Source organism: Corvus kubaryi, unplaced genomic scaffold (assembly GCF_017639235.1).
Source record: "Corvus kubaryi isolate FWS band 111438036 unplaced genomic scaffold, C.kubaryi_AGA036_p1.0 37300, whole genome shotgun sequence".
In the NCBI taxonomy this organism is placed as follows: Eukaryota; Metazoa; Chordata; class Aves; order Passeriformes; family Corvidae; genus Corvus; species Corvus kubaryi.
This window is the reverse complement of record NW_024581093.1, coordinates 300,069-328,059: the sequence shown is the minus strand read 5'-3', so window position 1 is coordinate 328,059 and position 27,991 is coordinate 300,069. Positions and strand designations below refer to the sequence as shown.

Genomic DNA, 27,991 nt, shown 5'->3' with positions numbered 1-27,991 from the left:
CCCCCCCAGCTTGAGGGTGACAGTGACATCGATGGGGTGGTTGACAATGCCCACCACGGAGCGCACCAGGGACATGAAGAGCAGCGGGAACCAGATGATGCCCACGAGGAAGAGGATGATGAGGCCGCCCATGCCATACTTCACCACTTTCTTCTTCTTCTGCCCCTTGGGCTGGGGGTATTTCTGGGGTGGGGGGAGACAGCACACGGTGTAGGGTGGGCTCAGGGGGACCCCAAGAAACAAGGGGCTTAGTGGGGGACCCTTCCTGGCACAGGGGCTGTACCTTCTCCGTCTCCCGGCTGCACTTGATGATGAAGATGTTGGCGTAGATGTCCTCCACACACATCCAGTTGGAGAGGGTCAGTGTGGTGTCCGTCCACACCCAGTCCATGACGGCCCGCAGCTCCACCAGGAAGGGCACGAGGCGGAACCTGGGGGGACACGGGGACAGGGCACTGGTACGGCACCCTCGGGGTGCCCAGGGGTCCCTGCAACCCTGTGCCGTACCCCTGGAAGAGGAAGAGGTTGAGGTGGTTGTATTTCTTGGTGAGGAAGTTGCCCAGGATGCGGGTGGGGTAGCCACAGCGGATCTGGTAGGCCGACAGTCCAAAGTAGATGCACTTCACGAAGTACCACAGCTGGGCCACCGAGTTGAGGCTGAACAACCTGAGGGAAGGACGTGTCACCCCCTCAGCCACCAGCCTGGGCCACCACGTGGGCTTGGGGACACCAAGGTGCCACGCAAGGACCACGCAGTGCCACGGCGGGGAATTCTTTGGGATGTACCTTTGGGTGACGGCCGGCAGGATGAAGAACATCCAGATATGGATGCCGAAGACCAGGATGACCTGGAAGATGAGCTTGCCCAGCACAGTCTTGCGGAGGTAGAGCGCGCGGTCGATGATCATGGTGGTGAACTGGAAGAGCACCATGAGCAGGAAAGCCTGCGGCACTTGGTTTTCCGACAGCGAGGAGGTGATGTCAGCGGCCGCCGTGTATCTCTGGGGTGCAGCAGAGGTCAGCACGTGGCCTAGCCTCACCCCTGTGGCGGGGGCAGGACAGCCAGGGCCCTGTGGGACTCCCTGCTCACCCCAAAGGCCCAGAAGCCGAAGATGATGATGATGAAGTCGACCACGTCGGCCATGAACATGTAGGCGTAGACGTCGGTGGCCGCGTGGTTCTGCGTGTTCAGGATGTCCTGGAAGAACTTGCGCACTGGCCGGTACATGTTCCGTGCCCTGCGGGGACAGGGGACGCAGGGACAGGTGACTGGGACTGCACCCCACAGCCCCCACCCCAACCAGCACCGCCACGACTCACATGGTAAGGAAGAAGCCCTTGACCCGCAAGCCAAACGCCTTCAGCTTCCTCTGAGCGTGGCTCTCTTCTGCTGCTTCCTCCACCTCTTCTTTCTTCTCCTTCTCAACCCCTTGAAGTGAGGCACAGCGTGGGTGACAGCCCGGGCCTTGCAGGGCCACACCCTGCCTGACCCCAGCACACTGGGGGTGCCAGCCTTGCTCCTCACCAGGGTGTGAGGGCTGGGAAGTGGTGCTCACCTTCCCCTGGAACCACCTCTGGTGTTTTTCTTCCCTGACTTCTCCTGAAGCGGAGCCGTGTGGTCTCGGTCCCCTCTCTCTGCTCCACGGACTTGCCCTCCGGCTCTGGCTCCAGCTCCGGCTCCGTGGCTGCTCCCAGTGCTTCCCGCTGGGCTGGAGCCTCTGGCCATTCCTCAACCAGCACCAACGGCGGGGACACGGCTGCCTCCTCCTTCTCCTCCCCTTCACTGCTGTCCACCCGCTTCTCCTCCGTCGTCTTCTCATGGTCCCACAGCCCATAGGACTGCAGAGGGACACGGTCACGGGTCCTGCTGCCCCCCAGCCCCACACACCTCCACTCCCCATCCCACAGCATCAACTCCCTCCCAACCAGCACTGGTGGGAAACCACAGCAGAGCCACCCAGCGCTCACTGGGCTCTCCCTAGAGCCCCCCCGGAGCAGCTGCAGCTCCCCCCAAACGCCCACCCACAGCCCAGGGCTCACCAGCAGCAGGGAGCGATGGAAGAAGAGGGCCAGGAGCTGCAGGAGGTCGTACTTGTTGTAGCGGCCAGTCTTCTCCAAGCCCAGGATGCGTGGTGGGAAGAAGGGCTTGCCCTCGTTGCGCAGCAGGGTGATGTAGCCATTCCAGGGGAAGAACCCAAACTGGAAGAGGTACTTCACCACCACCATCACCTGTGGGGACGCTGGGTCAGCGGGTGGCAGTGGGGGCTGGGTGGCATCGTCCCTTCACCGGCCACCCCCTGCCCACCTCGGTGAAGACGATGGCGGTCATCCAGAAGCGCTTGGTGGGCCGGGGGATGGAAAGCATGGCCCAGAGGAAGACGAGGATGGGCAGGAAGAGGGAGAGGATGGAGGCAGTGACCATGTGGTTGAGGATGATGATGAAGTAGCAGAGCAGCTCGGAGTGGGCGGTCACACAGCGGTACCCGGCCAGCAGCAGCTTCAGGAACCGGTTGTGGGATTGGTAGAACCGCTCCGACTCCTCCAGCTCGGAGACGTACATCCTCCTGCGGGATGCAGGGCCGGGGTGAGCCCCCTGCCACTCCCCATCCCCGTCCCGCTGTCCCCACGCCCCGCTGTCCCCACCTGCTCATGAGGAGCTCACTGGCAGTCCGCCTGCGCTGCTGGGGCACGGCCAGGAACCCCTGGGCATCAGCCACGTCCTCCTGGGAGCCCAGGTTTGTCACCAGCTCCTGGCTGTCGGCAGGGGCGGCTCTTGGGCTCCCGCTGGGGATGACACAGGGACAGGGGTGAGCCCCGTGCCCGCCCGCCCCACCTGTGGCACTGCCAACAGGGTATCTATGCACCTGCCTGGAAGCGCCGCTTTGGGAATCCGCAGCCAAGGCGCCGGGCAGGCTCGGCTCCTGCGGGAACTCCTCTGGTGGCAGCACGTAGAGCTCATCTGGGAACTCGTGGTTTATCTCCTCTCCCTGCAGCAGGCAGGGTGTCAGTGCCTCTGTGGGGTGCCACCCCCCGTGCCCCAGTGCCCCCCCAGGCTCACCCTGGCCAGCCGCTGCGCCAGGACGCATCTCTCGAGGAGCAGGATGCGGGACATGTCCGTGTGCTCCCGGGTGCAGGCGTCCAGCCACTGGGTCAGCCCGTCCACCAGGGCCTGGCACAGCAGCCACAGGAACCTCAGCGTGTTCAGCGCCCGCTGCAAGATGTTGCTCCGCTCTGCCAGGGCAAAAAGAGGGGTGGGGGGTCACTCGGTGCCCACTCAGACCCCCCCAGTATCTCCCCGAGCTGCAGTCCTGCTGCCCACCTACCAGAACTTTCTGTGTTCTCTTCCTCCTGGCCTTCAGCCCCCTCAGGAGCCTCCACCTCTCTCCCTGCACCATCCCCTGCAAGGGTCAGACCACAGGGAAGGGCGAACATCATTTCTGGGGCTCTCCCATGCACCACCCCATCTCCTGTCCCCCCACATCCACCTTAGAAACCAGCGTGGGCACCAAAGAAGCTGCACAGCTCATGCCCAACCCCATTGTAGCCACCAGAGAGCCCCCACACACACTGGAAGCGCCCTGCCAGGGCACACAGTGGGCACCAGGCAGGGCTGTGTCCCCTCCTGACCCCCACCCCCCCAGCCCTATTTTGGGGTGTCACACCCACCTGCAGCACTCTCGGGGCTGGGTGGCTCTGGCTGCTCGGGCTGCTCCTGCTGCCGCAGCACCGTCCTGGCGTTGGTCACCCAGGCCTGGTAGGCGAGCTGGAGGGGGACAGCGGCCATCAGCACCCTGGGGACACTGCCAGCCCCCACAGCTGCTCTGCAGTCCCCCAGCCCTGCTCACCTGGAAGGCGCTCAGCCTCTCCGGCCGTGGCTCCTCCTGCACCTCCTCCTCCTCCTCGCTGTCCGACTCGAAGAGGAAGTATTCCCCGGAATGCAGCACTGCCGGGGTGGGGGCACAGGGCGTCACGGCACAGCCAGGGCCATGGCAGGGGTGTCACACCCCAGGCTGGCCCCGCTGCCATCTCCCAGGGCTCTGCCTGGCACCGAGGACACCCATGGGGACATCAAAACCAACGACTCAACTGCCACGTCCCCAAAGCGGGGTCCCTCCGGCGCCAGCGTTCAGAGGCAACCGACGTCGGTGACCCCAACCCCAGCCTGGCACCCCCAGTCCAACACCCCGTTAGTGCTAGGGAGCAGAGGAGCCGTGGTTAGTGCCCTGCGGCCGAGCCTGGGGACAGGGGACATGCAGGGTGTCACCTACGGCTCCCATGGGTGTTAGTGGTCCCGGCGGGGGGACCTCTCCGAGGGGCTGTGCCCCGTTACGGCCCCGTGCCAGGGCTGTACCTGCGGCGTGGTCTAACCATGGCCGCCACCACCGCTCCCTCAGCCGGGACGGGTCCGCAGGGCCGCCGGGAGCTGTGGGACAGCAGACAGGGCTGAGGACGGCCACACCCGGGGCACCCAGCCCGGCTGGGGGGGACTCGGGGCGGGGAGGGGTCACCTCACTGCTCCACGGGGCTCCACCAGGATGGGCGTCGGCGATGGGCCACAGGCACACCCGTGTGCCGGAGAGAGGGTGGGGACACAGGAGGGACCCCCTCGGCTCTCACCTGCTCTGGCCCCGTCCTGCCCCGGGCCGGCGCTGCGGGGCAGCCGCTCCTGGTGGTACTTCTGCTGCTTGGTGCGGATCCGCTCCATCCTGCGGGCAGAGGATGCTGCGGAGCCCGCTCCCCCAGAGCCCCAGGGGCACCCCATACATGGGAGTGCCCCAAGGTGCACGGAGAAGGGTCCCAGTGCCCCCCAAAACCCACTCACTGCCGCTTCAGCTGGTCCAGCGACTTCCTCTCGGCTCGCCGGTGCGAGCGCAGGCTCTTCATGATGCTGGCCTTGAACAGAGCCACACCCCTGGGGGACAGGGACAGTGGAGGGTCAGGGGGGCCCCCCGGCACCCATGGGGACCCCTCCAGGACCCCAATCGCACCTGGAAGGCTGCAAGGCAGAGGCTTGGAGGTCCCACATGACGTGCAAGTAGTAGGAGCTGAGGAAGATGCGGCGCTGGAGCAGGAGGAAGAAGAAGCAGATGCTGTCCCAGATGATGCCGGCCTCCTCCACGGGTAGCGTGCAGTCGTGGTCCTTGGCCATCGCCTTGGCTGGCAGGCAGAGGTGCAGGCGGGTCAGGCAGCAGCCCAAACCTGCACCCCCCAAGCCCCCCAGATCAGCAACTCACAGTTGTAGTAGCCCTTGACGGTGCAGACGAGGCTGAAGAGCTGGATCACCCAGCAGAAGTTGTTCTGCATCTGCTGCACGAAGACGCAGGACAGGAGCTGCGGGCAGAGAGGGCACACACGGCTCTGTCACCAGCCCAGGGGATGCCCAGGGTGACCTGAGCAGAAGCACGTGGATCACAACGCACCGACAGCATGTTTTTGGAGATGATGACGGTGATGTTGTAAAGGATGAGGCAGTCCCAGAGCACGAGGCGGGCGCGGGCCGGCTTGCGCAGCGTGGCGGTGCCCGAGAGCAGCAGGTAGAAGCAGGCCAGCAGGTAGCCCAGGCCAAAGAGGCTGATGCGGTTGGCGCCGGTGATGAAAACCACCACGAGGACAAACCAGAAGAGGTGGCGGAACACCACCACCTTCGCCATGTCCAGGTAGGACCTGCGGATGGGCTGCTCAGAGCAGGGGCCTGGTGCCCTCCCAGCACAGTCCCAGTCCCCCCACCAGCCCTATTGTGGGGGACAAAGGGCTGCGTCCAGTCTGTGGGGTCCCAACGCCTCTGAGGGTCCAGCACCATCACCAGGGGTGTCCTGGACCACCTCATCTCCTTCCAGAAGAGCCTGAGAGTGTTCCTGCTCCAGCCATTGGGGGGTTCCTGTCCAATGGGATCCCTGGCCCAAAGGAGTCCCAATCCCATCGTAGAGGATCCCAGCCCAGCAAGTCCCACTGCCTGAAGGTCCCATCTTATCCATACCCCAAGGGGTCCCATCCCAGGATTTGCCATCTAAGGATGGGATCTCATCTTGTCCCCACCCCACAGGGTCCCATCCCTGGGGGGGAACCATCTTATCCATGCCCCAAAGTTTGGGATCCTGAGGTTGGAATTCCAAGGGCGGGATTCCATCTCATCCATACCCCAAGGAATCTCATCCCAGCTGGGTCCCATCCTGTCCATACCCCCAGGGATCCCATCCCAGGTGACCGCCCCATTCACTGCCCACAGGGGATGCCATTCCCGTGGCCCCAGCCCACGGGTCAGGGTGCTGTGCCGGGGGCACCCACTTGCAGTAGATGAAGTTGGGGGTGGGGTTGTGGTGGTCCCGCTCCCGGTCGAGCCGGTCGGAGTTGTCCCCGGCCTCCTGCAGCCACGGCTCGGAGTGCTCGGCCTCAAACACGCGCCACTGCTGGGCGGCGCAGAGCAGCAGCACGAAGTCGTCTGTGGGAACACGGCTCAGCCCCGGCCACGGGGCTCCCCTCGTTGCCAGTACCCCCCAAACCCTTCCCCAAGGATGCCAGGATGGGGAGCTCATTCATTCCCTCCAGGCAGGTGTGGCGTTCCCAGCCCCACCTCCTCCTCTTTAACCAAGCCCCTCCTTGGGTGCAGATGTCTCCAGGCCCCTTCTTTTTCCAAAAGAAGGTGGGAAACAATCAAGCTCCCCCAAAAAGAGGTGGGGTTTGCCATGACTCCTCCTCCAACTGGGTGTGTGTGATTTAGGCTCCACCTCCAATGGGGTGGGGCTCCTAAAGCTCCTCCACCCCTCCTGCCTGTTCTTCCCCCTGCTGGAGGCAGGATGGGACCCCACTGATGGGGACAGGGGCTGGAGTAGGGTGACAGGGCACCCCTCGGACAGGGGGCAACTGGGGGCTGGGGCACTCTTGGAGCAGGGGGATCCCAGGAACTGAAGTAGGAGGGAACTGGAGTGGGGCTGCAGTAGGGGCACAGGGCACCATGTGGGCAGGGGGCTACTCACTGATGAGGTTGGTGGATTTGGGAGCCTCAAAGAAGTCGGGCAGGTAGAGCCACTTGACGAGCGCCGAGTTGAGGGGAATGGTGTGGCTCCAGCGCCACGGATAGTCTGGAGGGCAGGGGGGCACAATCAGTGCCACCCCCCTGCTCCAGCCCCTTCCCAGGGCAGGCCAATGGTGCCCCCCAGGAAGGCCCCCGTGCCCCTTACCCAGGCAGAGGGCGGGCGGCATCCCCACGCACAGCAGGTACTGGTAGAGGAGGATGATGACGAGGAAGAGGCAGAATTTGGGCCAGAGGCGAGCGATGGCCGCGCGCCGCCGCCGCGTCAGCATCACCACGAGCCAGCAGCCGTGCAGGATCACCACGAAGTTCATGCGTTGCCCGATCACGTTCACCATCATCAGGAAGCAGATCTGGGGGTGCAGGGGGGTGCAAGGCTCAGCACCGGGGTGCTGCGAGTGCTGGGACCCCCCCGCAGCATCCGTGCTCCCACCTCCAAGCCGAATTTGTAGTAGAAGTAGTTGATGAAGTATTTGGCGCAGCTGACGAGGCCGAGGTCGAGGTGCTCGCGGGAGATGTCCTCGAAGATGGTCTCGGTGACGGGGGCCACCAGCTGGTGCTGCTTGCGGTGGTACTGCTGGCGCCGGTACACCACGGCCTCGAACACCAGCAGCAGCAGCACCTGCAGGTGGTTCTGGGGGAACAGGGGGTGCTCAGGACCAAGCCAAGCCAAGAATCCCCTCAGGTGGTCCCCACAATGTCCCCGTGCCCCACCTGGATGTACCCCAGGTTGGGGAAGCCCTTCCGGATGCCAAACCAGTTGGCAGGGTCCACGGGGCCGCGGTACAGCGTGGAGTTGCCCAGCTCCTCTGGGGTCAGGTTGGTGTCGTTGGGTAGGGGCTGCAGAGGGGAGCACCAGCGGATGGGTCAGTGCCCCTCGGCCCCCCAGAGCCCCTCTCCAGCCAGGGAGCCCCCCCAGAACCGGCCCTGCCGGGCACACCTGGGTGCAGTTGCTGGAGTACTGGCGGGGGTCCACGATCTCGAGCTGGTAGAGCATCTTACAGACGATGATGATGCAGGTCCAGACAGTGGAGAGGCACGAGGCCATGCGGCGGAAGCGGCAGTAGGGCATGGCCAAGGCCCACAGCAGCACCAGCAAGAAGTTCATCAGCGACACCTGGACACAGGCCCTGTCAGCACCTCGGGGGGCCCGGCTGAGCCCCCCAACCCCGCAGCTCCCCAGGGTACCTCCTCCAGGGCCACCCAGACGGTGTAGACAGCCACCATCTTGAGGACGTGCAGCTCCAGCAGGCGCCTCACGAAGACCTCCCCGCGCGTCACCGTGTCCGAGAAGGTCCGGCCCAGCACGATCAGGCGCTCCAGCACCAGCCCCCATTTGTTGGAGTCTGTGGGACACGGACCCTCATGGACACCCCCGTAGCCTCCCTGGCTCTGAGGACACCCCAACCCATTCCCACAACCTCCCGCACCTGGAGAACAACCCAATCCATCCCTGTAACCTCCAGCCTCTTCCTGGCTCAGAGGGCATCGCGGTCCATCCCTGTATTCTTCCAGACTTCAAGGAGACCCCAATAAATCCTTGCACCACCCTGGCTAACAGGACACCCCAATCCACCCCCATGCCCTCCCAGCCCCTTCCTGGCTCAGAGGACATCCCAATCCATCCTCATACCCTCCCAGACTTGAAGGACATCCCAATTCATACCCTGCAAGTCTCTTCCAGGCTTGGAGGGTGCCCCAATCCATCTCCATGCCCTCCCACACTTGGATATCAACCCAAATCCATCCCCCTACCCCTGCTAGGTCCCTCCTGGCTTGGAGGACACCCCATCCCAGCCCGACCCCCATCCCAGCCCTGTACCCAGGGACTCAGTGTCGGAGTCTCCGGCCTGGGCACTCTCGGCAGCGGCCGCATCCCGCAGCAGGCGGCTCCCATGCAGCTCCTCGGACCTGTGGGAAGGAGGGCTCAGAGCGGGGATGGGGGGCTCGGGGTGCAGGGGGGCTCATCCAGCACTGGGTGCTACCTGGGGATGCGGCAGGGGGCCCCAGAGGGGGCACGGACGTGCTCCAGGTCGGTGATGAGCATGAAGGGCTGGTGGAAGTAGTGGAGCTGGAGGATGCAGGCCAGGAGGAAGAAACCCGGGATGAGGATGCTGGAGAAGAGCTTGGAGACGCTGAACTGCTCCAGGCCCAGGTCGCTCAGCCTGGATGGGGACACGAGGGTCAGCACGGGGCCTCATCCATCCCACCCCAAATGGGCACCGAGCCCCCATGCCAGGGCTCAATCCCAACCTGCTCCGTGCCTCAGTTTCCCCATGTGCAACCCATCCCTTGGCCATGCCCTGGTGCCACCACAGGGCTGGTGCCACCCCTCACGGTGGGTCGGGGACACTCACTGGTTATCAGTGAGGCCCGTCAGGTTCCTCCAGTACATGGGGAAGTCCTCAAACTGGTAGGTGTAGTTGGCGATGAGCACCAGCATGGTGTAGGCCACCACCAGCCACCAGAAGCCCTTGAGCACCTTGCGCCACAGGCTGTAGTACACCTGCAGGGACAGGGACATCAGCAGGGCCACCCTGGGGATGGCACAGGTCCCCAGGGGTCCCCAGCCCCCCTACCTGGAACAGGATGAGGCAGAGGAGGAAGAGGAGCATGTAGACGATCTTGTAGACAACGAGGCGGCCGGTGAAGGTCACCACGATGAACATCCCGGCGCAGACGCAGATCCAGAACTTGGCAAAGAAATTCCTCACCACCTGCCCCAGGTTCTTCAGCACATCCCACATCTGGCTGGTGTCTGTGGGGCACAGAGGGGCTGCAGGAGCCGGGCAGGGGGCACCAGGATCCCCCCCCCCAGCTGTGGGGTGCTCAGCCTGGCGCAGCATGGGTGACACCAGGAGCCCTCACCTGTATCCGTGACAGACACCTCCAGGAGCGGTGTGGCCGGGGCCCTTCTCGTTAGCACCTTCTCCTTAACGAACTGGCGCAGCAGCATCCAGAAGGTGAGGGTGAGCAGGAGCTGTGGGGACAGGCGGTGAGCGGGGCCAGCCAGGGCTGGGACACAGGGCTGGGACAGCACCACACTCACCTTCGCCCCCAGGGCCAGGCAGGGGTACCTGGGATGCACCAGCCCCAGCGGCCGCAGCCTCATGAAGCTGATGCGGGTGGGCAGCTCGGGGGACAGGTCCATGGCCCAGACGTACTGCAGGCTGCACAGGGTGATGGCGTAGAGCACCAGGAAGGGCGAGCAGAGCATGGCAAAGTGCCGGCGGCTCCGCACCATCCAGATCAGGCACGACCACAGCAGCAGCACGAAGGTCAGCCAGCTGTGGTAGGTGATGCTCCACACCTGTGGGCAGCGAGGATGAGGGCTCGGCCCAGGAGGAGCCCCGTCCCCGTGCCCGTGTCCCCTCCCAGCTCTTTACCATCATGGCGATGAGGGCGGACACGTAGCTCTGCTTCATGAGGACGTGGCCCAGCGTGCGCAGGGGCAGCCACTCCACCCGACGGCTCCTGCCTGGCATGGGGAGGGGGCGTGTGAGGCACCCCGGGCTGCGGGCAGCGTTTGGGGAGGGGCTGGGGTCAGGCTTACGTGCGCTCAGGACGTGCACGGTGCAGTTCTCAGTGCTGCCGCTCGGCTTCTCAGTGTTGGGGGACAGCATGGGCTGCGGGCAGAGAGGGCTCAGAGCCCACCCTGGCAACCCCATCCCACTCCCTGCACAGCCCCCCCCAAACCTACCTTGGTGTCCTCAACCACGCGGTCAGCGTCCTTGGGCCAACTCTCCAGCTCCACCAGGACCCTTGAGCATGGCTGTGCCGGTGCCACGGCTCTCTGCGAGGGGCAGGAGCCAGCTCAGGGCACCCACCGCTACCATCAGGGAGCAGGATCGTGCCCCAGGCCCCTGCCAAGGCACCCCACACTGCGGGCACCCCGCTGCCCCCCACGTCCCCCTGTGCCAGGGCCGGGGCAGTCGCGGCCACGCGCGCCAGGCACCATGGTCACCGTTGTCACCATCAGTGTCCAGCTCAGCCCTGCAGCCCCTCACCTTGGCACCCAGCCAGTGCAGCTTCACCAGGGTGGCTACGGTGTAGTAGAGCAGGAGCAGGATGCCGGGGTTGGCGTAGACAGGCCAGGGGTAGCTGGTGTTGAGTTCCAGGGTGTTGGGCTGGGAGCAGTTGTGGTACAGGATGATGTCCTTGAAGCCGAACACGCTGTGGGGACAGAGGAGGTGACATTAACCCCCCAGCCAGGACCATGAGCCAACACTGGAGGGAAGCTCTGGCCGCCCTCCCTGGGGTGGGATTGGGCAGCTCAACATCACGGGGACCCTGGGCACAGCTCCCTCCCCACGGACCCACCGTGCCCAGATGGTGGGGGGTGGGAAGACCCCCTGGACGAAGGGGGTCTGGTAGGCATAGAGGCACAGGAGGTGGGCGGCGCTGTAGATGCTGACGAGGATGCAGAGGACGTTGAAGGCCTGGCAGCTGGCGGGGAGGTGACAGGCCCACCACGTGCACAGCCCCACGAAGAGCAGGAAGTAGACGCTGGAGGAGGCGGAGGGCAGGGTGATCCCTGGGGAGCAGCGCCCCGCAGGCGGTCAGTGCACGGCCCGGCAGCCCCTGGACTGAGCAGCATCCCACTGGACTGAGAGCACCCCGCTGGACCCAGCATCCCTCCTCAGAGCAAGCGTCCCTTCCCCTTGGACCACGTTTTCCACCTTGGACCAAGCATCTCCTGCCTCTTGGACTCTAAATCCATCCTCCTCAGACCAAGCATCGCTCCCGCTTGGAATGAGCATCCTCCCTCCTTGGACTGAGCATCCCCTCCCTCCCCAGAGCAAGCATCTCTTCCTCCATGGATCAAGCATCTGTCCCTCGGAGCGAGCAGCTCTCCCCCTGGATTGAGATTTCTCCCTTGGATTGCATTCTCCCACCTAACACCAAGCATCCCCTCTCCCTAGACTGTTTTCCCCTCTAGACCAAGCATCCCTCCCTCCATACACCGAGCTTTTCCCCTTGGATGTTCCATCCTCCCCCCATGGACCAAGCATCCCTCTCCTCAGACTGAGCACCACAACCCCCATGGATTGAGAGTCCCCGCTTTGGACCAAGCTCTCCCCCCGGACCAAGCATCCCCCCAGCAGCACGCCCTCCAAGCCCCCCCAGCTCACCCCGTGCCCCCCACACCCCGTGCCCACCTGCCAAGGCCAGCAGCAGGATGGCCAGGCCCTTCCCAGCCTCCCAGAGCAGCCAGTGAGCCTTGTTCCAGAGCCGGCTGCTCAGCGGCGTGTCCCTGCTGGCTGCGCGCCGGTGCCGCCCCACATCCTTCTCTTCCCTCTGTCAGGGAAAACCAGGCTGGTGTGAGCTCCATGACCCGATCCCGGACAGCTCCTGGCCGTGCCTCAGTTTCCCCACTCTGGGGAGGGCAGGGGTGGCCGGCCAGGTGGGCACAGTGCCCGGCACCTGGCCGTGTTTATCTCATCAGCTGCCTGGAAAGCGCCTCCAAAGAGCGGCTGTTTTTCTTGGCACCGGGATGCGGGTTCCCAGCACGGAGCTTTTTTCCAGGCTGCCTCCCTGGGCTCACGGCAAAGGCATCCGCGCCAGCCGCTGCTCCGGTTACAGCCCGGCACGGCCGCAGCCAGGCGCGGCAGCCTGGGCACTGGGGAGCCCCGAAGCGGGGCTGGGGGTGCCACTGGGGCTGTGTCTGCCTGGTGACCCCCCTGCCACGAGCACGGCGTCCTCGTGACCTGCTGGCACTGCCAGGCGGCGCTGGCATGGCACAGCACGGCAGAGCACCCAGCCCTGCAGCAGCGAGCTCGAGCTGGGCACCCCATAACTGCCCACCCCACTGTCCCGGCTGTTTGCCAGGGTCCCTGCGGCAATGCTGGAGCAAACACGGGCACTCCTCCATGGCTGTGTCACCCCAGGCCATGGGACAATGACCGAGCCCTCCATCCTAGCCAAAACTGCCCCAAACTGGGTCCCCAACTACTGGGGATGACCCCATGCCAAGCCCCCACGTCCCAGGCTGTGCCCAGGGAAGGGACAGGGACCAGCCACGGACAGGCTGGCGCGGACGCAGTGGGATGGGGATGGTGGGATGTCCCCACGGCACCGGGGGTGGCTCTCACCTGTTCAGAGGACTCCAGGCTCTCCGGGTTCCGTCTGTAGGTGGCAGGGCCGAGGCGGCGGCACAGGCACAAGGACACGGACGAGACCAGCAGGATGCCAACGTCGGGCGCCACGAGCCGCACCGAGTTGGGAATGTCACTCAAGTCCAGCCTGGGGGGAGAGCAGGGCAGGGGAGGGCTCAGGGGTGACCTCCCAGCCACTGCCAGCCCCCAGCCCCACACACCGGGGTGCCCTTACCTGGTGACCCCAATGTGCCGAGCAAGGACCTCCCAGGAGCTGCCTGTGGAGAGAAGGGGGGCACTGAGCGGGGCAGACCCTGCGTGGGCAGGCTCTGAGCACCCCCCCACCACAGGGAGAACATTCCCACCCATGGGATTGCAGGATGGGCTCTGTGCCCAGTGCAGTGGGCACCCAGCAGACACCCTGGCATGGCATGTGGTGGGACCCTGCAGAGCCTCAGCACCATCCCAGTGCCAGCAGGATGGGTCCCACACGTCCCCAGCTTGAGGGTGCAGCCCCAGGGCAGCACAGGGAGCAGAGCTGTGGGTGGGTGAGGGTGGGCATGGGCACCCCCTACTCACAGCTGGGCCCCAGCAGCTGGTCCAGCACGGGCAGCGTGTGCAGGCATATCTGGAAAACCAAGTGCGCAAGGAGGAAGAGGATGCTGGTCCCCAGCAGGGCTTTGAGGATGCGGCTGGTGGGACCTGCGAGACACGGGCAACCTGTCACCCACCACCCAAGGACACCACAACCCCAGCAGGGACCAAGCACCCTCGGGAAGAGCTGGGAAGGGTGCACTGTGCCCAGAGATTCCAAGGCTCTGCCCCAGGGACAGGATCCCACCAGGGCTTTGCCCACCTCACTGTGCGCCCAGCACAGCCCATGGGCACCCTCCCTCCCTGTGTCCCTGCAGCACCCAGCTGGCACTTCCCTGGCCCTGCAGGTCAGGGAGCACACCGGGATGCAGTCGGCATCCCCATCCCTGCTGGATTGTCCCATGGGAGGGGACAATCCAGGGGTCCTCCCCACCCCAAACCCCATCAGCCCTTCCACCAGCTGCAGCCGTGCCCCCATCCCACCCGGCTCTCCGGGCCCTGTGCCCGTTTTCCTGGCCAGGGGGTGGGGTAGGCAGCGAGCCCACCACAGCTGCGAGCCGGCCTGGGGGCGGCCCCGGGCCAACAGCTTTCCCTCCACTTGTTTTTTCCTGTAAATCCACACAAAAGCTCTCGGCAGCGCGGGGATCCGGGGCCGTGCGAGCCCATGAAATATTCAGAGGGTAAAGCTTTCAGCTATGGCTGTGCCAGGAGCTGGGGGCAGGGTCAGAGCCGGACACAGGGGGGGCTACGGGCACCCCGTGCCCACCTGCCCCGGTGTGGGTGACCCCCTGTGGCCACCGCGACGCCCCGGGCAGGGCGGAGGGGCTGCTCGTGGTGTGCCCGCACAGCCCAGCCCTGAGCCCTGAGGCTGGTGGTTAATAAGGCTCCGAAGTGGCCATCCTGGAGCAGGAGGGCTATTAATAGCCCCGCTGGGCTATAATTAACAGAGAGAGGCTCCACACGGAGCCACGCTGCCCAGCCGGGGTGAAACCGCAGCCAAGGTGCCCGTGGGAGGGGGGTGGCAGTCCCCTTGCTGCCCACCTCACCTGTCCCAGCCCTGCAGCCCCAGGTGAGCCCCTTACCTGCGGTGAAGTGTGGGCAGGGCCCCGGGAAGCAGGGCAGGAGCAGCAGGAAGAGCAGGTACACCAGGGAGAGCACGTTGTAGCGGAAAAGGCAGGCTGGGGACAGAGGGACGGGGTTAGTGACAGGGATGTGGCACCGGGAGGGCTCACAGCTGCATTCCCCCACCATGGGCATCCCCAAAAGAGAGGCAGCTCGAAATGCCAGGTGGGACTGGGGTCCTGGGGTGATGCCAGGTAGGACGAGGGGGTCAAGCGCCCCAGAAATGCCATCGGAAAGAGGGACACAGGCAGGAGCACCTCAGGCTGTGCCACTCCTGGTGACCCACATGGGTGACACAGAGAAGAGGGGACACACTCAAGGTCCCAGACACGTGGAGTGACAGGGGAAGAAGAGCCACGAGAAAAATCTGCCGCGTTTCCACATCATTCCCGCAAAACCACACTGAGGATTGCAGGGACCCCCACAGCCAGGCTGGGACCCCCACCCGTGACCTCCCCGGGGGTGGCACAGCACCTGTCCCCAGCCATGCTCCGGGCGTGCCACCAGCTCAGCACCTTCCCCCTCGCTTATTTTTAGACCTAAATTACAGCTTGTTTGGAGGCACGAAACCGTCGGAGGAGCGGGGCCGAGGCAGCAGCCTGCAGAGCTGCCACCACCAGGGACAGGGATGGGGACAAGGACAGCACGGCGGGGATGTGGCAGGGCAGCTGCCACCCCAGCTGGGGACGCCGCGTTCCTGTCACCGCGTTCACAGTGACAGACACGGGCACATGCACGGCAGGAGGAGCTGGGAGCACCCACAGGGCAGCCCCAAGGCCACGGGGATGGGCAGCAGCACCGAGACACCCCCGGAGCAGTGCCTGGCTGGACATGGGGAGCTGAGCTTTGTCACTGTGCCCTGCCCCAGGCAGTGCCAGGACATCCCCCCATCCCCTCTGCTGACACATCCCACCAGCATCGGGGGATCCCTCTGGAACAGCCCAGGAAGGGGGCTCTGCACGGCCGGGGCAGGGAGCTGCTCCCCTCGGCACCCCACTCTGGAAGGGGGTGGGACAGGGGGGTCAGAGGGCAGCCCTGACCCCGTGGGGCTGGGGGGGCGAGGGGGTCCCAGCCGGGCGCCAGGGACGTGCTCAGCACCGCAGCCCGGCACGGCCCTTCCTGTGTTTACGAGGTTTCAGTGGGACAACACATCCTGGAGAGAGGGACAGCGCGGCCGGGAGGACACGGCACAACCCCCGGGGACAGCGGGGCACCCTCGCAGGGCACGGGGGCGGTGGAGGGAGCGCCCAGGAACGCCCCGGGACACGTCCCACAGCCCCACACCGGGGCTAAACCCAGCTCCAGCCCCACAGCGGGGTCCCCACGTGTCGCCAAGCCTGCGAAGCACAGCCCGGCCCCGAGCAGGGGCGGGGGGCACAGGGAGCCCGCGGTGGGGGCAGCAGGACCGTCACCAGCGGCCACCTCCCCGCGGTGACCCCGGGCCGCGTCACCTCCCGCACGCCGCTGCTGCCGAGGGTTCCTGGCTGTTTGGGCAAACCATGATCTCATGGAGCAAATATTCCCCGTCCGTCCCCGCCAGCGCCGAGAGGAGCCTTCCCGGCATGGGGGCGAGACGCTGCTCCAGCTTCCGTGGGAGCCAGGCAGGCCCCCCTTGGCACCCACCCACCCACCCTGGGGTGAAGCAGCCCCACCGCGAGCCCTCAGCCCAGCCACGGCCACGGCCTGGGTGCCGGTGGCACCGAGGGCACGTGGTGGCACGGCTGGAGTTCCGATGAGAACGGGGATTGTGGGGAGACCCACAGGCATGGCTGGCACTGGGGGGGCACCCACATGCTGACCCCATTGCTTGGTGCCACCAGCACCCCCGGGACCCTCTGGTTGGCGGCTCAGCCTGCACCCCTCAGGCATCACCAAGAAAGCTCCCAGAGGTGCTTGATGGCTTCAGCCAGGACAGAAAAGGAGGGAAAGAAGGTGGTGACAGCCTGGTTCGGGAGCACCCTCGGAGCCCGGCTGGGAACCCACCCGGCTGCAGCGGGGCGTGCCGTGCCAAGGTGTGTGGGTGCTCCGTCCTGCAGACGGAGGGAACCGGTTCCCTGCAGTGCTGACAGCGGGAAAGTGCAGGCACAGGGAGAAAAACCAGTTTGGCATGTGGGGAGAGCAAACCCGCCCTCCGAGCGGCCAGCTGGGTGTGCAGGTGGGTGGGTGCAGCGCCGTGGCACCCACGGCCCCCTCCCCACGCAAGCAGTACCTTTACCCACGACATCCCGGGGTGTCTCTCTCGGAGCACTCACCTTGTCCCCTAAGTCAGGTATCCTGGATTGGCACCCCAAATTCCTGCTTGCCCAGCCCTGTGACCCCGGGAGCAGCCAGAGCAGCTCCCACGCTGCCGGGAGGTCACCGCCACCGCAGCCGGCACCGGCGGCACGGGAAATATTAACGACGTTAACGAGCTGGGAGGAGGAAAATTGCAGCTCTGGGGAGCTGGGCGGGATGTGTGGGGTTCCTCCATGCCAGCCTTAATTGAATTTCGCCATGGGAGGGGATTGGGGTTACTGGGCACCACTGGTGAAGTGGAGGCAGCCAGGAGGAGTCGGCATCAGGATCTGTCCCGGTGCACTGGGCTGGGAAGAGCAGCTGCAGGACAGGGTTGGGGTCTGGCACAGCCCCCTCCCACAAACCAGGCCCCATTCCACACCCAGCCAGCTGCCAGGATGGATCCATTCCCAACTGCGTGGGGAAAGGGGGCTCCCCAGACCCCCCGGAGCTGGAGGAGTCCCACACACCAGCCCTGCACCATCAGCGCATCCACACCGCTCCTGGCGCTGGTGCAGCCGCTGCTCTGCAGGGACTGCGGCCGCTCAGGATTAATTAGCAGAGCTCTTTAATTCCCTGCCCTGCTCACTCACAGGGCCGTTACCTGCTGCCAGAGCCAGGCAGCTCTGCCAAGCTGCCTCCCACTTCACCAGCCCCAGCTGCCAACCCCCAGGACCCTGATGGGGTCCCCAAGGTGTCACTTTGCTCCCAGGACTCTGCACCCACTGGCTGCAAACCAGAGGCAGGGTGATAAACACAGAGGCCCCATTCCAAAATCCCATCAGTGTGGCTCCCTATCCCAAAATCCCACCAGTCCCAAAGCAAAAAGTCCTTGGGCAAGCAGAGCTGGCCACCGGCACATTCCCAGCCTCAGCTTCTCTTTCCAGGAAAGAACAGCCCCACCGGTTCACCCACCATATCCTGTTTTTGTGGAAAGTTAATCCCGATCCCACCAGTTCCCTGCTCCTGGGAATGCCGCAGGAGATGCCCCAGGAGGGCACTGGGCTGGGTGCCAGCGGGTGCCACGGCTGCCAGCCTGGGAAATCCCAGCATCAAGCAGGAGCTCGTGCCATGGGGCAGGGAACGCAGCAGCCCGGGGGACAAGTGTCAGGGGACAGCCCTTTCCCTGGCACACACCAGGATAGCACAGCCCGTGCCACAGGGCTCCCAGAGCTGCAGGCTCAGCACTGGGACACATGAGGACGCACATTCCCAGATCCACCAATATTCCCAGTAGGGCCATGACCTGTGGCTGCCATATGGCAGCACCAAGCAATGCCCAAACCCTGCTGTCCTCACCCAAAGGGGACCCCCTGCACCCCTGCGGAGCCCCCACGGTGTCCCCCACCTCGGTGGCACTGTGGGGGCTCAGTCCTGGGGACACAGGCGCCCAGGCCCTGCTTCTCCATGCCATCCCATCCTCTCATCCCATCCCGTCCCCTCCCCCTGCTCCTGGGAGGAAGCAGCAGTTATTGCTCTTGGAGGCAGCAGTGGCTTTGCTTTTTTTTTTTTTTTTTTTTTTTTTAATACAGGTTTTTTTTTCCTCCTCTATTTTATTTCCCTTGGTTTTATAAAAAGCACCTGACCACAGGAGGCAGCTGCTGCAGCCCACACTGACACCCGGCTGAGCTCCAGCCCTGCAGCACCCGGGCCCCCCAGGGACCCCCCAGCACCCTGGCCGGGCAGGAGGGGCTGTGTCCCCACATCAGGGGGTTTGGGGGGCACCGCAGCCGCAGGGAGGGGGTGCCACCTTCACCCATCGCTCCTGCCCGAGCACCACGGATCAGCGTGGCCACGACTGGCACTGGGGGTGCCCGGTCGGTCCCCCCTTGCGTGGGATGTGCTGTGCCCCCCACAGCGGCTCCAGCACCCCAGAACCCCAGCAGGAAGGACGGAGCCGCGGTGGGGATACAGCCCCATGGCACGGCTGGGACCCACCCGTGGGGTCTGTGCTGTGCCAGCCGTGGGAAGCGGGGCCCGCCCCGAGCCACGCCGTGGGGCCCAGGGCCTGCAGCTCCACTCGCCCCGAGCTGGCCGGCAGCCGCGAGCAAACATCCTCCGGACGTTTGGGAAGAGCCATATTGCCAGGGAAGGAAGGGCCGCAGGCGGGTCGTGCTCCGGGGCAATTCCTCCCACCCAGGTGCAGTGGGACGAGCCACAGCCCCCCGTGCCTCAGTTTCCCCCGGGTGCTCCTGCGAGACCCCTGGGCACTGCTGAGTCACCCCCGTGGCCAATCAGCTGGAGAAGGACGGAGTCCCCGCCCAAGTGGGGCCCCAAATTTCAACAAGCCACCTACTAGCTCACAGGGGAGGGGACAGCAAGGCCACCAGTGTCCCCAGCTGGGGGGGGGGGGGACCGGGGGTCCCCAGCATAGCCCGTGCCGGAACAGGGTGAAGAGCCAAGCGAGCCTGGGGAGATTTGGGGCCAAATCAGCGTTATTTGGAGCACGAGGGCCCCACGGGACGCTGCGCCCGGAGGCCACGTGTCGCCCCGGGCACCCATGGGATGCACCCGGCAGCTCCCGCGGCCCGGCCCGGCCGCTGCGCCCCTGTCCGGAGAGCGCAGCCCCGGCTCCCAGCCCCGCTCGTGGGCTGGGTTATAATTAACCTCCTCACATCCTGCGCGATGCTCTGAGTCACTGCCCCAGCAAACCAAAGGAAAAGCAGCTTTTTCAAGAGTCACTGACTTCCTCTGCCAGCGAGGCTTTGCCCGGTGCGCCAGCGGCACAGCCAGCACCCCGAAACCCAATCCTGCTCCCCAAAACACAGCCGGGAACGGGGCTGCTCGGCCGGACGCGCCTCCCTCGGCCGGGCGCATGTCCCTCTCTCTCCAGGTGACACTATCCCGAAAGTCACTCTAGGGTTACTCCGAAAGCCATGCCAGGGCTCCCAGCATGGGTGGTGCGAGCCCGGTGTTGGTGGCGAACAGCCCCAGCCCGTGCCCGGCACAAGGAGCCCCTTGAACAATCCTGTTTATAGAGAGGTTTTTCCTTTGCGTCTACGCAAACGCAGCGTCCCCGAAGAGGCTGCGGAGCAACCGGGCTTCAAAGAACCGATTCTTGTCCTGCGCGTCCCGGGACACGGGGATTTTCCAGGCTGGTGGCCAGCCGGTTGCCTTGGTGGGTGGCACATCTGCCATCAAAGGCCGACAGTGCTGGGAATGGGCTGGTGGCAGCATGGGGACCGCAGAGCCACAGGAGCTGGGGTGGGCACTCTGCTTGCCGGGATCCACCCGGGCACGGGGACAGAAGGAGGTGCCAGCCGCCCCCGGGCATCGCCCACCCCGGCCCCCTCCTCACCCCCCACCTTGCAACCACAGCGGAGCGAGCGTGGTGACACGGCTGTGACCAAACTGGGTCACCTGCACCCCAAACAGCCCCCGGGTGTCGGGGGACAGGGGGGAACACGCGCACACCCTCCCGCCCCGGAGAAAGTCGCAGCGCTACCCGCGAGTGGGCTCGGTCACGGGTGGAGAGGGGAGAACTCAGCGTGATCCCCGCGGGGGGACCGTCCCGGCACCGACCTTCCCCGGAGCCACCGGCGGCTCCTCCCGGCGCGGGGATCCCAGCCCCGCTTCCCGGCTGCAGGGCTCCGCTCGCCCCGGGCTTCACGGCACTTCCCGCGCCCCTCGCTCCACGTGCTGGGGGGAGCCCCGCAGCCACCGGCGAGCGGCAGCAGCCACCGGGGCAACCCCGGGGGGGGGGAGGGTCCCCGAGCCACCCTCTCCACAGGCGGGGGACCCACCCGGGTCACCTTTGGGGGATCTCCGCGCCGGCCGCCCCCGCGTGGGGACCCCGCGCCCCGCACTCACCGGCGAGCAGGGCGAGCGGCAGCAGTAGCCAGTAGAGCCCCGCGCAGAGCCCCCGCCGGTTCATCGCGGCGGGGAACGGGGGGGGCCCGGCCCGAGCCGCTCCGAGCCGTTCCGCCCCGCCGGGGCTGGGCAGGCCCCGCTGGCCGGTGCCGGTGCCGCTGGCCGGTCCTGCGGCGCTCCGAGGCGCTGCCCCCGCCCCGCGCCCGCCGCTTTATAAACGGCACCGCCCGCCCCCCCCGCGGGGCCGGCGCGGCCTCAGCACCGCCCGCCGGCACCGCGCCCGCCACTGCTGACACGAGTTGTGCGGGCTCAGCACGGGCCCCGCAGCTCCCCGGGTTCCGCTTTCTGCGGTCGGGGAAAAAAAAACACTTAAAAAAAAAAAAAAAAAAGAAAATAAAGATAAGCAGGCCCAGACAGTGTTTCCTGTTTATTCCGTTCAAAAGTGAAATAAAGAAGCCGGAGCTAATTTTTGCCGAATTTTTGTTCTTGATACCAGAGCTGAGAGCTGCTGCACGGAATGGGGAGCACTGACGTGCAGCCCTGGAGCTGGGTGGTGTGTCCCTGGCACTGGGGAATGATCCCGTGTTCCTGAAGCTGGGTCCATGATCCTACATCCCTGAGCCGGACACACAGTCCCGTGTTCCCAGAGCTCGGTGCCCACTGCAGAGCCAGAGGCAGACCCACACCCCCATGGAACTGGGAGCCCAGGTGAGGGGTGTGGGAGTCACGTCTGGAGCTGGGAGCTGCGCTCACCGCCTCATCCCGACTCAAATCCCAGTGGGAAGGTGCCACACATAGCTGGTGGCACGGGCAGCGTGGTCAGTGACACCTGGCAGTGCTGGTAACCACCAGCCTCCAACAGGAGCCATCAGCCCATGAAATTCTCCACATTCCTTGGCTTCCCTGCGCTTGTTTTCCCAACACGGTTAATAAACTGGCATCCAGCTGGCACACGGCTGGACTGCTCCCCACTCTCTTCTGGGCTCCCTCCAGAATTCCAGGGCCTCTTCTCCCCACCCCAAATGTGCCCAAGCCCCAGCCATCCAGGCACCCCTGCCCACACCATAACCCCCAAACCACGGGGGGCCTGATGGCTCCCGAGTGTGTGCATCCATGGATTTGGCAGGCACAGCCCCTCGCGAGAGCATCCTTATCACGGGGACGCGGCTGCATCCACCCTCATCACTGGCGTCCAGAGAGATCTGCTCGTGTCAATTAAACCCTTGTCGCCACAAAGATGCGAAGTTCAGCATTAACACCGTGTCCATGAGACCTGCTGGATATGGGAATTACCTCTGCCAGCCCCCCACTGCACCCCCCAGCCAGCAGGGATCCAGGAAAGGGTGATGCAGGCACCTGCACCACCCTCTCGCTCCCAACCCAGCCCCGAGCACCCGCAGCCAGGCCAGGAATGGAGGCTGCTGAAGCAAATGGGCACCGGGAATGGCACCCCAGAGCCCTGCCCTGCGCAGCTGAATCCGGCCCCACTGCACTTTGCCGGCCTCGCTCAGGTTTTACGAGAGATGCGAGACATCCGTGAGGCTCCGTAAAGTGCTGCGGGCACGGCCTGAGTGCCTGCGCTGGCAGGGATGGGCAGGAGGCCTCTCCCAGTGCCGGGCACTGCCAACAGCACAGAGCCACAGTGCGGGGCAGGGAATGCTGCAGCAGGGGGATGCTGCAGGTGCCTCCACAGCCCCTCGTTCCCATCGCTGGACCCTGGAGGGTCTCCATGCCACCATGGAGCTCTCGATGGAACCCAGTCAGGGTTTCGCCGCACGTGCACTGGGGAGCACACAGGAGGGGGTGACCACCAGCACCATTCCAGATGTAAACTCCCTGCTTTTGCCCTACTTGCTGGAGTGGGCAACCTCCATCCCTGCCCATGGCGCATCAGCCAGTCCCTGACCCAGGAATGCTGGAGCCCCCCTACCCTGGAGATGTCCCGGACCCCCCGGGCCCCCATGTGCGGCACCGCTCCCGAGGACGCGGCGCCTTTAAGAGCCGAGTGGCGCCAATTTCATCTCACGTGACCTCTCCCCGCCCCCGGTGGGCGGGGCCTCGGCGCGCGGGCTCCCGCCAAGCGAGAAGCGCGCGGGTCCGGCCCCACGTGTCCCCGGGATCGGGATCGGGATCGGAACCAGGACCGGGACCGGGACCGTGGCCATGGCCCAGCTCCGCCTCACCGACTTCTTCGGCCAGACGAAAGCGACCACCGGAGCCCTGGCCAAGCGCAGCGGCGGCCGCCAGCTCAAGGCCGCGCTCGCCGGTCCCTCGGTGCTCCGGGAGGAGGAGGATGGTTCCCCGGCGGGGCTCAGCACCCGCTCGCTGCCGCTGCCCGGTTCGCCGCGTACCCCGGCCCGCGGGGGCTCCCCGGCCGTGCGGGGCCTGGCGGGCAGGAAGCGGAGCCGCCGGGAGATGGAAGCGGAGTCGCCGGTCGGGGCCCGGCTCGGGGAACCGAGCGGGAAGTCGGCGCGGAAGAGGCTGGAGCTGCCCCGGGATGCGGAGCCGGGGTCTCCGGCAGCGGTAGGGAGATGGTGGGGTCGGGGATGTGCCGCTTCCTTTGGGATGAGGCCCTGAAAGGGATGGGGGAAGATAAGGGCGTGGGGGGGTGAGTGGGTGGGTGTGGAACCCTAAAACAACAGCCCCCGCGAGTGTTCGACCCCTTTTCCAAGTGCAGGACCCCCAGAACTTGCCCCCCCTTCTCCTGATCCACAGTCCCCCCCTCACCCGGACTTACCCCTGCCCCAAGTGCAGGACCCCCAAAATTTGCCCCCTTCAGCCTCTCTGCCCCCCGAGCTTGCCCCCTGCCCCTACTGCAGGCCCCCCTATGGCTCCCCTTCCCACTGCAAGACTTTGGGGGGCACAGAGGAAGGGATCCGTGCGGGTGGATTCCCTGGACGTTCCCTAACTCTCCTCTCTCTTGCAGGCCACCAGCTCCTCGCCTCCGGCCACTCCTCGACCCCTGACACCCCTCTCACGGGACCTGGCCGTGTCCCCTCTGGCCACCACCACCGGTTCCCCCAGCCGTGGGCAGGACCCGGGCACAGCCAGGCGCCTGCAGCGGGTACGGGCTGCTCCCGGCTCTGCTCCCGCTCTGGGTGCGTTTGGTGCTGCGTGTCCCGCTCTGACCCTGTGTCCCCTCCCTCCCTCCCTGCCCAGGAGGACGTGGCCGAGCTGCAGGACCGCCTGCAGAGGATGAAGGTGCTGGGCCAGGTTCCCTCTGTCCCCAGCGGGACCAGCAGTGACCTGTGGAGCCGCCTGGAGCGGGTGCGGCAGCTGGAGCTGCGCGTCCGGCAGAGGAGAGCGGGCAGCGGAGCCCCAGCGGGAGCGGGGCCGGCCGTGGACACCGGGGCAGCGGCTCCTGCGGGAGAGGCCGGGTGAGGAGCAGCTGCAGGAGGGATTTGAGGGGCGTCTGAGGGGTGTGGGGGCTCTGAGCATTGGGACACCGATGTCCCCAGGTGATGTGACCCCGATACCTACTCAGAGAAGGGGTTTGGGCTGGGAGGTGGGCACTGAGTCAGCAGCAGGACCCATCCTGGCGGGACCCTGACCCCTGTCCTGTCCTTCCCTGCAGCAAGAAGCCCCCAGCGTACCAGCGGTTCCACACCCTGGCCCAGGACCTGCCCCCGGGGCTCACGCTGCCCTACAAGTTCAGGGTGCTGGCAGAGATGTTCCGCAGCGTGGACACCATCACCGGGATGCTCTTCAACCGCGCCGAGACCGTCACCTTTGCCAAGGTCAAGCAGGGCGTGCAGGACATGATGCGCAGGTGAGCTGGCAGCGGTGGGCACTGCGTTTTGGGGTCCCAGCAGCCCGTTTTGGGGTCCCAGCTGAAGCTCTTGGGGCTGGTGACTCTGGGGGTCCCCAACCTCTCTGGTGCTGCCACAGGCAGTTCGAGGAGCAGCACCTGGGGCAGATCAAGGCCGTGTATCCCGGCTCGTACCGGCTGCGCCAGGAGAAGAACATCCCCACCTTTGGCAGCGGCGGGAAGAAATCTGACTATCAGCTCACGCTGGAGCCGGTGCTAGGGGAAGGTATGGACGGTTTTGGGGTGCCTGAGAGCTGGGGTACACTCAGACCTGGCTGATCCCTGGATCCATAGGGATGCTCTCCGCTTGGTCCATTAAATGGAGCCCCTGTGTGTGTTGGGAGTGGGGAACAGGTTTGGGACAAGAGGGAGGAGGATGGTGGGGCAGTAACTGTGGCAGCGACTCAGCTCATGGCAGGGCTCTGATCCCATCCTTCCTGAGGCTCCCGTGGTTTGGGCCCCTCCAGGGTGCTGTGGGTGACGGTCGTGTCCCTCCTTGCAGAGGAGAAGGTGGACGGGCGCCCGCACCTGTCGGCGTCGCGGCTGCTGGAGCGCCGGAGGGAATTCCACCGCAGCCTGGTGAACATCGTCAGGGAGCACCACAGGGTGAGGGCACCTGGCACCCCTGGCTCTGGGCTTGTCACTTTCTAGGAGTGGGGTGGCATCTAGGCTCAAGGACACGGCGGTTCCTCTTGGAGATGGGCTCTGAATTTGATCCCTGTGTCACCGAGCCATGCTGGGAGCACAGGGCAGCAGTGGCTGCCTCCCCATTCCTGGTGCCTTGACACAGCTCTCACCCCTCTCCAGGCATTCCTGGCTGCCCTCAGCCCTCCCATGGTGGTGCCAGAGGAGAAGCTGACCCGGTGGCATCCCCGCTTCAACGTGGACGAGGTGCCGGACATCAGCCCCGCGGAGCTGCCGCGGGCGCCGCAGGAGGACAGGCTGAGCACGGCCCAGGAGGTGCTGAGCACGGCCCGGGGGATGCTGAGCCCCAAGGTGAGGCAGGGCTGGGCGCTGGCTCTGTCTGTGCCACCTCTGGGAAGGTGTGACCGGAGGGGTGGGAAGGGTCGTTCAGAGCCACAGGGCTGGGAGCGCAGTGAGAGGGAGGTGGGCGGGACACAAACCTGGCTGGGAGCGCTGGGGGTGTTCACCTGCAGAAGAGAAGGCTCCAGGGAGACCTCAGAGCCCCTTCCAGGGCCTAAAGGGGCTCCAAAAGAGCTGGAGAGGGACTGGGGACAAGGGATGGAAGGACAGGACACAGGGAATGGCTTCCCAGTGCCAGAGGGCAGGGATGGATGGGATATTGGGAAGGAATTGTTTCCTGGGAGGGTGGGGAGGCCCTGGCCCAGGGTGCCCAGAGCAGCTGTGGCTGCCCCTGGATCCCTGGCAGTGTCCAAGGCCAGGCTGGACATTGGGGCTTGGAGCAGCCTGGGATAGCAGAAGGTGTCCCTGCCCGTGGCAAGGGGCTGCAAATGAGAAGAGCTTTAAGGTCCCTTCCCACCCAGAGCACTGCAGGATTCCATGAACCACCCCGAACTCCTTGGTGCAGGCAGGACGGATCAGGAGAACTGGGCTGGGATCACTGGGCTGCCGGGTGATGGCGGGGGCGGCAGAGGGGAAACTTCTCCTTCCTCCAGCCCGAACTGTAACCCAGCTCCTCCTCCCTCTTCCACATGAGCAGATGGAAAAAGCTCTTGCCAACCTGGCCCTAAGAACGGCCGGAGCCGGTGCGGGGGAACCGGCGCTTTCCAAAGCCCCAGCCCCTGCCAGCACCTCCAGCGCGCTCCGAGGGGTGTCCCAAGGGCTGCTCGACCGGGTGAGTCACCCTGTCCTGGCCGAGCCACGGGGCTGGGGGTGCTGCCTGTGCCCACCCCGTCCCCTCAGGGCCCGGGGGTGCTGCCTGTGCTCACCCATCCCTGCCGTCCCGCAGATCCGTGCGAAGGAGGCGCGGCGGCTGCAGGCGCTGCTGACGCGGGACGCGCGGCAGGAGGAGCGGGCGGCGCTGCTGGCGCGGCTGCCGGCCATGGCGCGCGTCCTGCGCAGCGTCTTCGTGGCCGAGAAGAAGCCGGCGCTCAGCATGGAGCTGCTCTGTGCCCGCCTGGCCGACAGCTGCCCCGAGCTCGTGGCGCCCGGTAGGAATTCCCGGGGGGAATCTCTGATGCGGGAGGAAGGGGCTGCGGGGAGGCGAGCTCTGACCCTGGTGCTCCTCGCCGCAGGTGAGATGGAGAAACACGTGCGGCTCTTCGCCGAGCTGCTGCCCGACTGGGTGGGTGTGCACGCCCTCAGGACGGATACCTACGTCAAGCTGGACAAAGAGAAGGACCTGGGCCTCATCACCGAGAGGCTCAACAAGGCGGCCAAGGAGGCCGGAGCCCTCTGAGCCCCTCAGGGGTTGAGTTTTTCTCTGTGCAATCTCCTCGAAATGTAGCAAATCCCGACAGTGCTCGGGTCCTGGGGTGGGCTGGCAGGAGGCTCATCCTCAGGGGTGCCTGAGCAAGGGCAAAATGCCTTAATTTAATTTAACTAATCCCTGTGGTGGGATCCGTGAGGATTGTAGGTCCCCTAATCCTTGAGCAGTCCTGGGGTGATGATGAAAGCGACCCTACCCTGAGGAACGTCTTCCTCTCCTTTCCCGTTTCTCCTGAAGTTTCAATGCATGAGGGGTCTCCTGAAGGTTCAATTTTGGAGGTTTCTTCCATTAACTGGGTCCTGGTGGGGCGAAGGCAGAACGGGGCAGGCTGAGAGGGTGACAGGTGGGAAGGAGTGAGAGAAAAAGTCACAAATTGATGTTTTTGGAGCTTCGGGCCTTGTTCTGTTTTTAAGGGAGGGAAAACGCATCCTCCAGTCCTGGCTGGAAACAACTACAGGACTTGTCAAAACATATTTGTATTAAATGTTTTAAATATAGTTGACTTGTGTTAACCCAGTGCTCTTCCTCGCTGCCTTGTCTCGTGGCTCTCCATGGCAATTGGCGCCGGGAAGGGCTGGGTCCTCATCCAGCTCCTGGAGAAAGACTCACTGGAAAAAGTGAGCGTGGGCTTGCAGGGAGCTGAATGCAGCTTTTGTAAATGTGGAGGGGGGAGCGGCCCCTGCAGGGACAGGGGCAGGCAGGGCTGACAGGGGTCCGGGGGGGGCTTTTTCCCAGGGGAAATCCCAGGCCACTTGGCTGAAGTGGCTTGGGAAGAGGGACAGAGAGGGTGAGGATGGCTGCAGAGGTGCTGGGCTGGCACCGCGCCCGGGTCGGGGCAGTGTGGGCGC

The 27,991-nt window shown here is 65.3% G+C and overlaps 2 protein-coding genes across 2 annotated transcripts in view; one reads left to right on the top strand and one right to left on the bottom strand.

Moving 5' to 3' along the window:
* PIEZO1 (piezo type mechanosensitive ion channel component 1) overlaps positions 1–21,074 on the bottom strand; it is a 23,101-nt gene extending 2,027 nt beyond the window's left edge. The window contains exons 1-44 of the mRNA XM_042027039.1: positions 20,926–21,074; positions 14,802–14,897; positions 13,705–13,827; positions 13,361–13,403; positions 13,123–13,273; positions 12,190–12,328; positions 11,351–11,564; positions 11,038–11,203; positions 10,731–10,823; positions 10,417–10,656; positions 10,080–10,340; positions 9,899–10,010; positions 9,610–9,788; positions 9,388–9,536; positions 9,016–9,195; positions 8,853–8,941; positions 8,219–8,376; positions 7,971–8,147; positions 7,745–7,870; positions 7,464–7,664; positions 7,179–7,383; positions 6,975–7,079; positions 6,286–6,439; positions 5,421–5,664; positions 5,235–5,331; positions 4,989–5,157; positions 4,823–4,912; positions 4,618–4,706; positions 4,352–4,423; positions 3,846–3,943; positions 3,667–3,763; positions 3,324–3,398; positions 3,059–3,231; positions 2,869–2,987; positions 2,644–2,784; positions 2,306–2,564; positions 2,041–2,229; positions 1,557–1,839; positions 1,321–1,429; positions 1,091–1,238; positions 787–1,001; positions 508–666; positions 284–431; positions 1–183 (exon numbers count right to left, since the gene is read on the bottom strand). The exon at positions 1–183 is cut by the window's left edge and continues 19 nt beyond it. Of these exons, the coding sequence (XP_041882973.1) occupies positions 1–183; positions 284–431; positions 508–666; positions 787–1,001; positions 1,091–1,238; positions 1,321–1,429; positions 1,557–1,839; positions 2,041–2,229; positions 2,306–2,564; positions 2,644–2,784; positions 2,869–2,987; positions 3,059–3,231; positions 3,324–3,398; positions 3,667–3,763; positions 3,846–3,943; positions 4,352–4,423; positions 4,618–4,706; positions 4,823–4,912; positions 4,989–5,157; positions 5,235–5,331; positions 5,421–5,664; positions 6,286–6,439; positions 6,975–7,079; positions 7,179–7,383; positions 7,464–7,664; positions 7,745–7,870; positions 7,971–8,147; positions 8,219–8,376; positions 8,853–8,941; positions 9,016–9,195; positions 9,388–9,536; positions 9,610–9,788; positions 9,899–10,010; positions 10,080–10,340; positions 10,417–10,656; positions 10,731–10,823; positions 11,038–11,203; positions 11,351–11,564; positions 12,190–12,328; positions 13,123–13,273; positions 13,361–13,403; positions 13,705–13,827; positions 14,802–14,897; positions 20,926–20,989 (6,582 nt within the window). The 5' untranslated portion in view covers positions 20,990–21,074. The remainder of the gene's footprint in view (positions 184–283; positions 432–507; positions 667–786; positions 1,002–1,090; positions 1,239–1,320; positions 1,430–1,556; positions 1,840–2,040; positions 2,230–2,305; positions 2,565–2,643; positions 2,785–2,868; positions 2,988–3,058; positions 3,232–3,323; positions 3,399–3,666; positions 3,764–3,845; positions 3,944–4,351; positions 4,424–4,617; positions 4,707–4,822; positions 4,913–4,988; positions 5,158–5,234; positions 5,332–5,420; positions 5,665–6,285; positions 6,440–6,974; positions 7,080–7,178; positions 7,384–7,463; positions 7,665–7,744; positions 7,871–7,970; positions 8,148–8,218; positions 8,377–8,852; positions 8,942–9,015; positions 9,196–9,387; positions 9,537–9,609; positions 9,789–9,898; positions 10,011–10,079; positions 10,341–10,416; positions 10,657–10,730; positions 10,824–11,037; positions 11,204–11,350; positions 11,565–12,189; positions 12,329–13,122; positions 13,274–13,360; positions 13,404–13,704; positions 13,828–14,801; positions 14,898–20,925) is intronic.
* Positions 21,075–22,982: 1,908 nt separating this feature from the next.
* CDT1 (chromatin licensing and DNA replication factor 1) lies at positions 22,983–27,655 on the top strand. Its single transcript, XM_042027026.1, has 10 exons — positions 22,983–23,448; positions 23,852–23,989; positions 24,085–24,302; positions 24,500–24,694; positions 24,814–24,959; positions 25,236–25,339; positions 25,541–25,729; positions 26,415–26,549; positions 26,664–26,865; positions 26,950–27,655. Exons 1-10 carry the CDS (start codon positions 23,089–23,091, stop codon positions 27,111–27,113), a joined length of 1,851 nt encoding a protein of 616 aa, XP_041882960.1. The 5' UTR covers positions 22,983–23,088; the 3' UTR covers positions 27,114–27,655.
* Positions 27,656–27,991: the final 336 nt, after the last annotated feature.

Coding starts and splice junctions, on each gene's coding strand:
- CDT1 (XM_042027026.1), top strand. CDS start 23,089: ATGGCCCAGCTCCGCCTCACCGACTTCTTCGGCCAGACGAAAGCGACC. Junction 23,990..24,084: donor CAGCCAGGCGCCTGCAGCGG/GTACGGGCTGCT, acceptor CTCCCTGCCCAG/GAGGACGTGGCCGAGCTGCA. Junction 24,960..25,235: donor GGAGCCGGTGCTAGGGGAAG/GTATGGACGGTT, acceptor CCCTCCTTGCAG/AGGAGAAGGTGGACGGGCGC.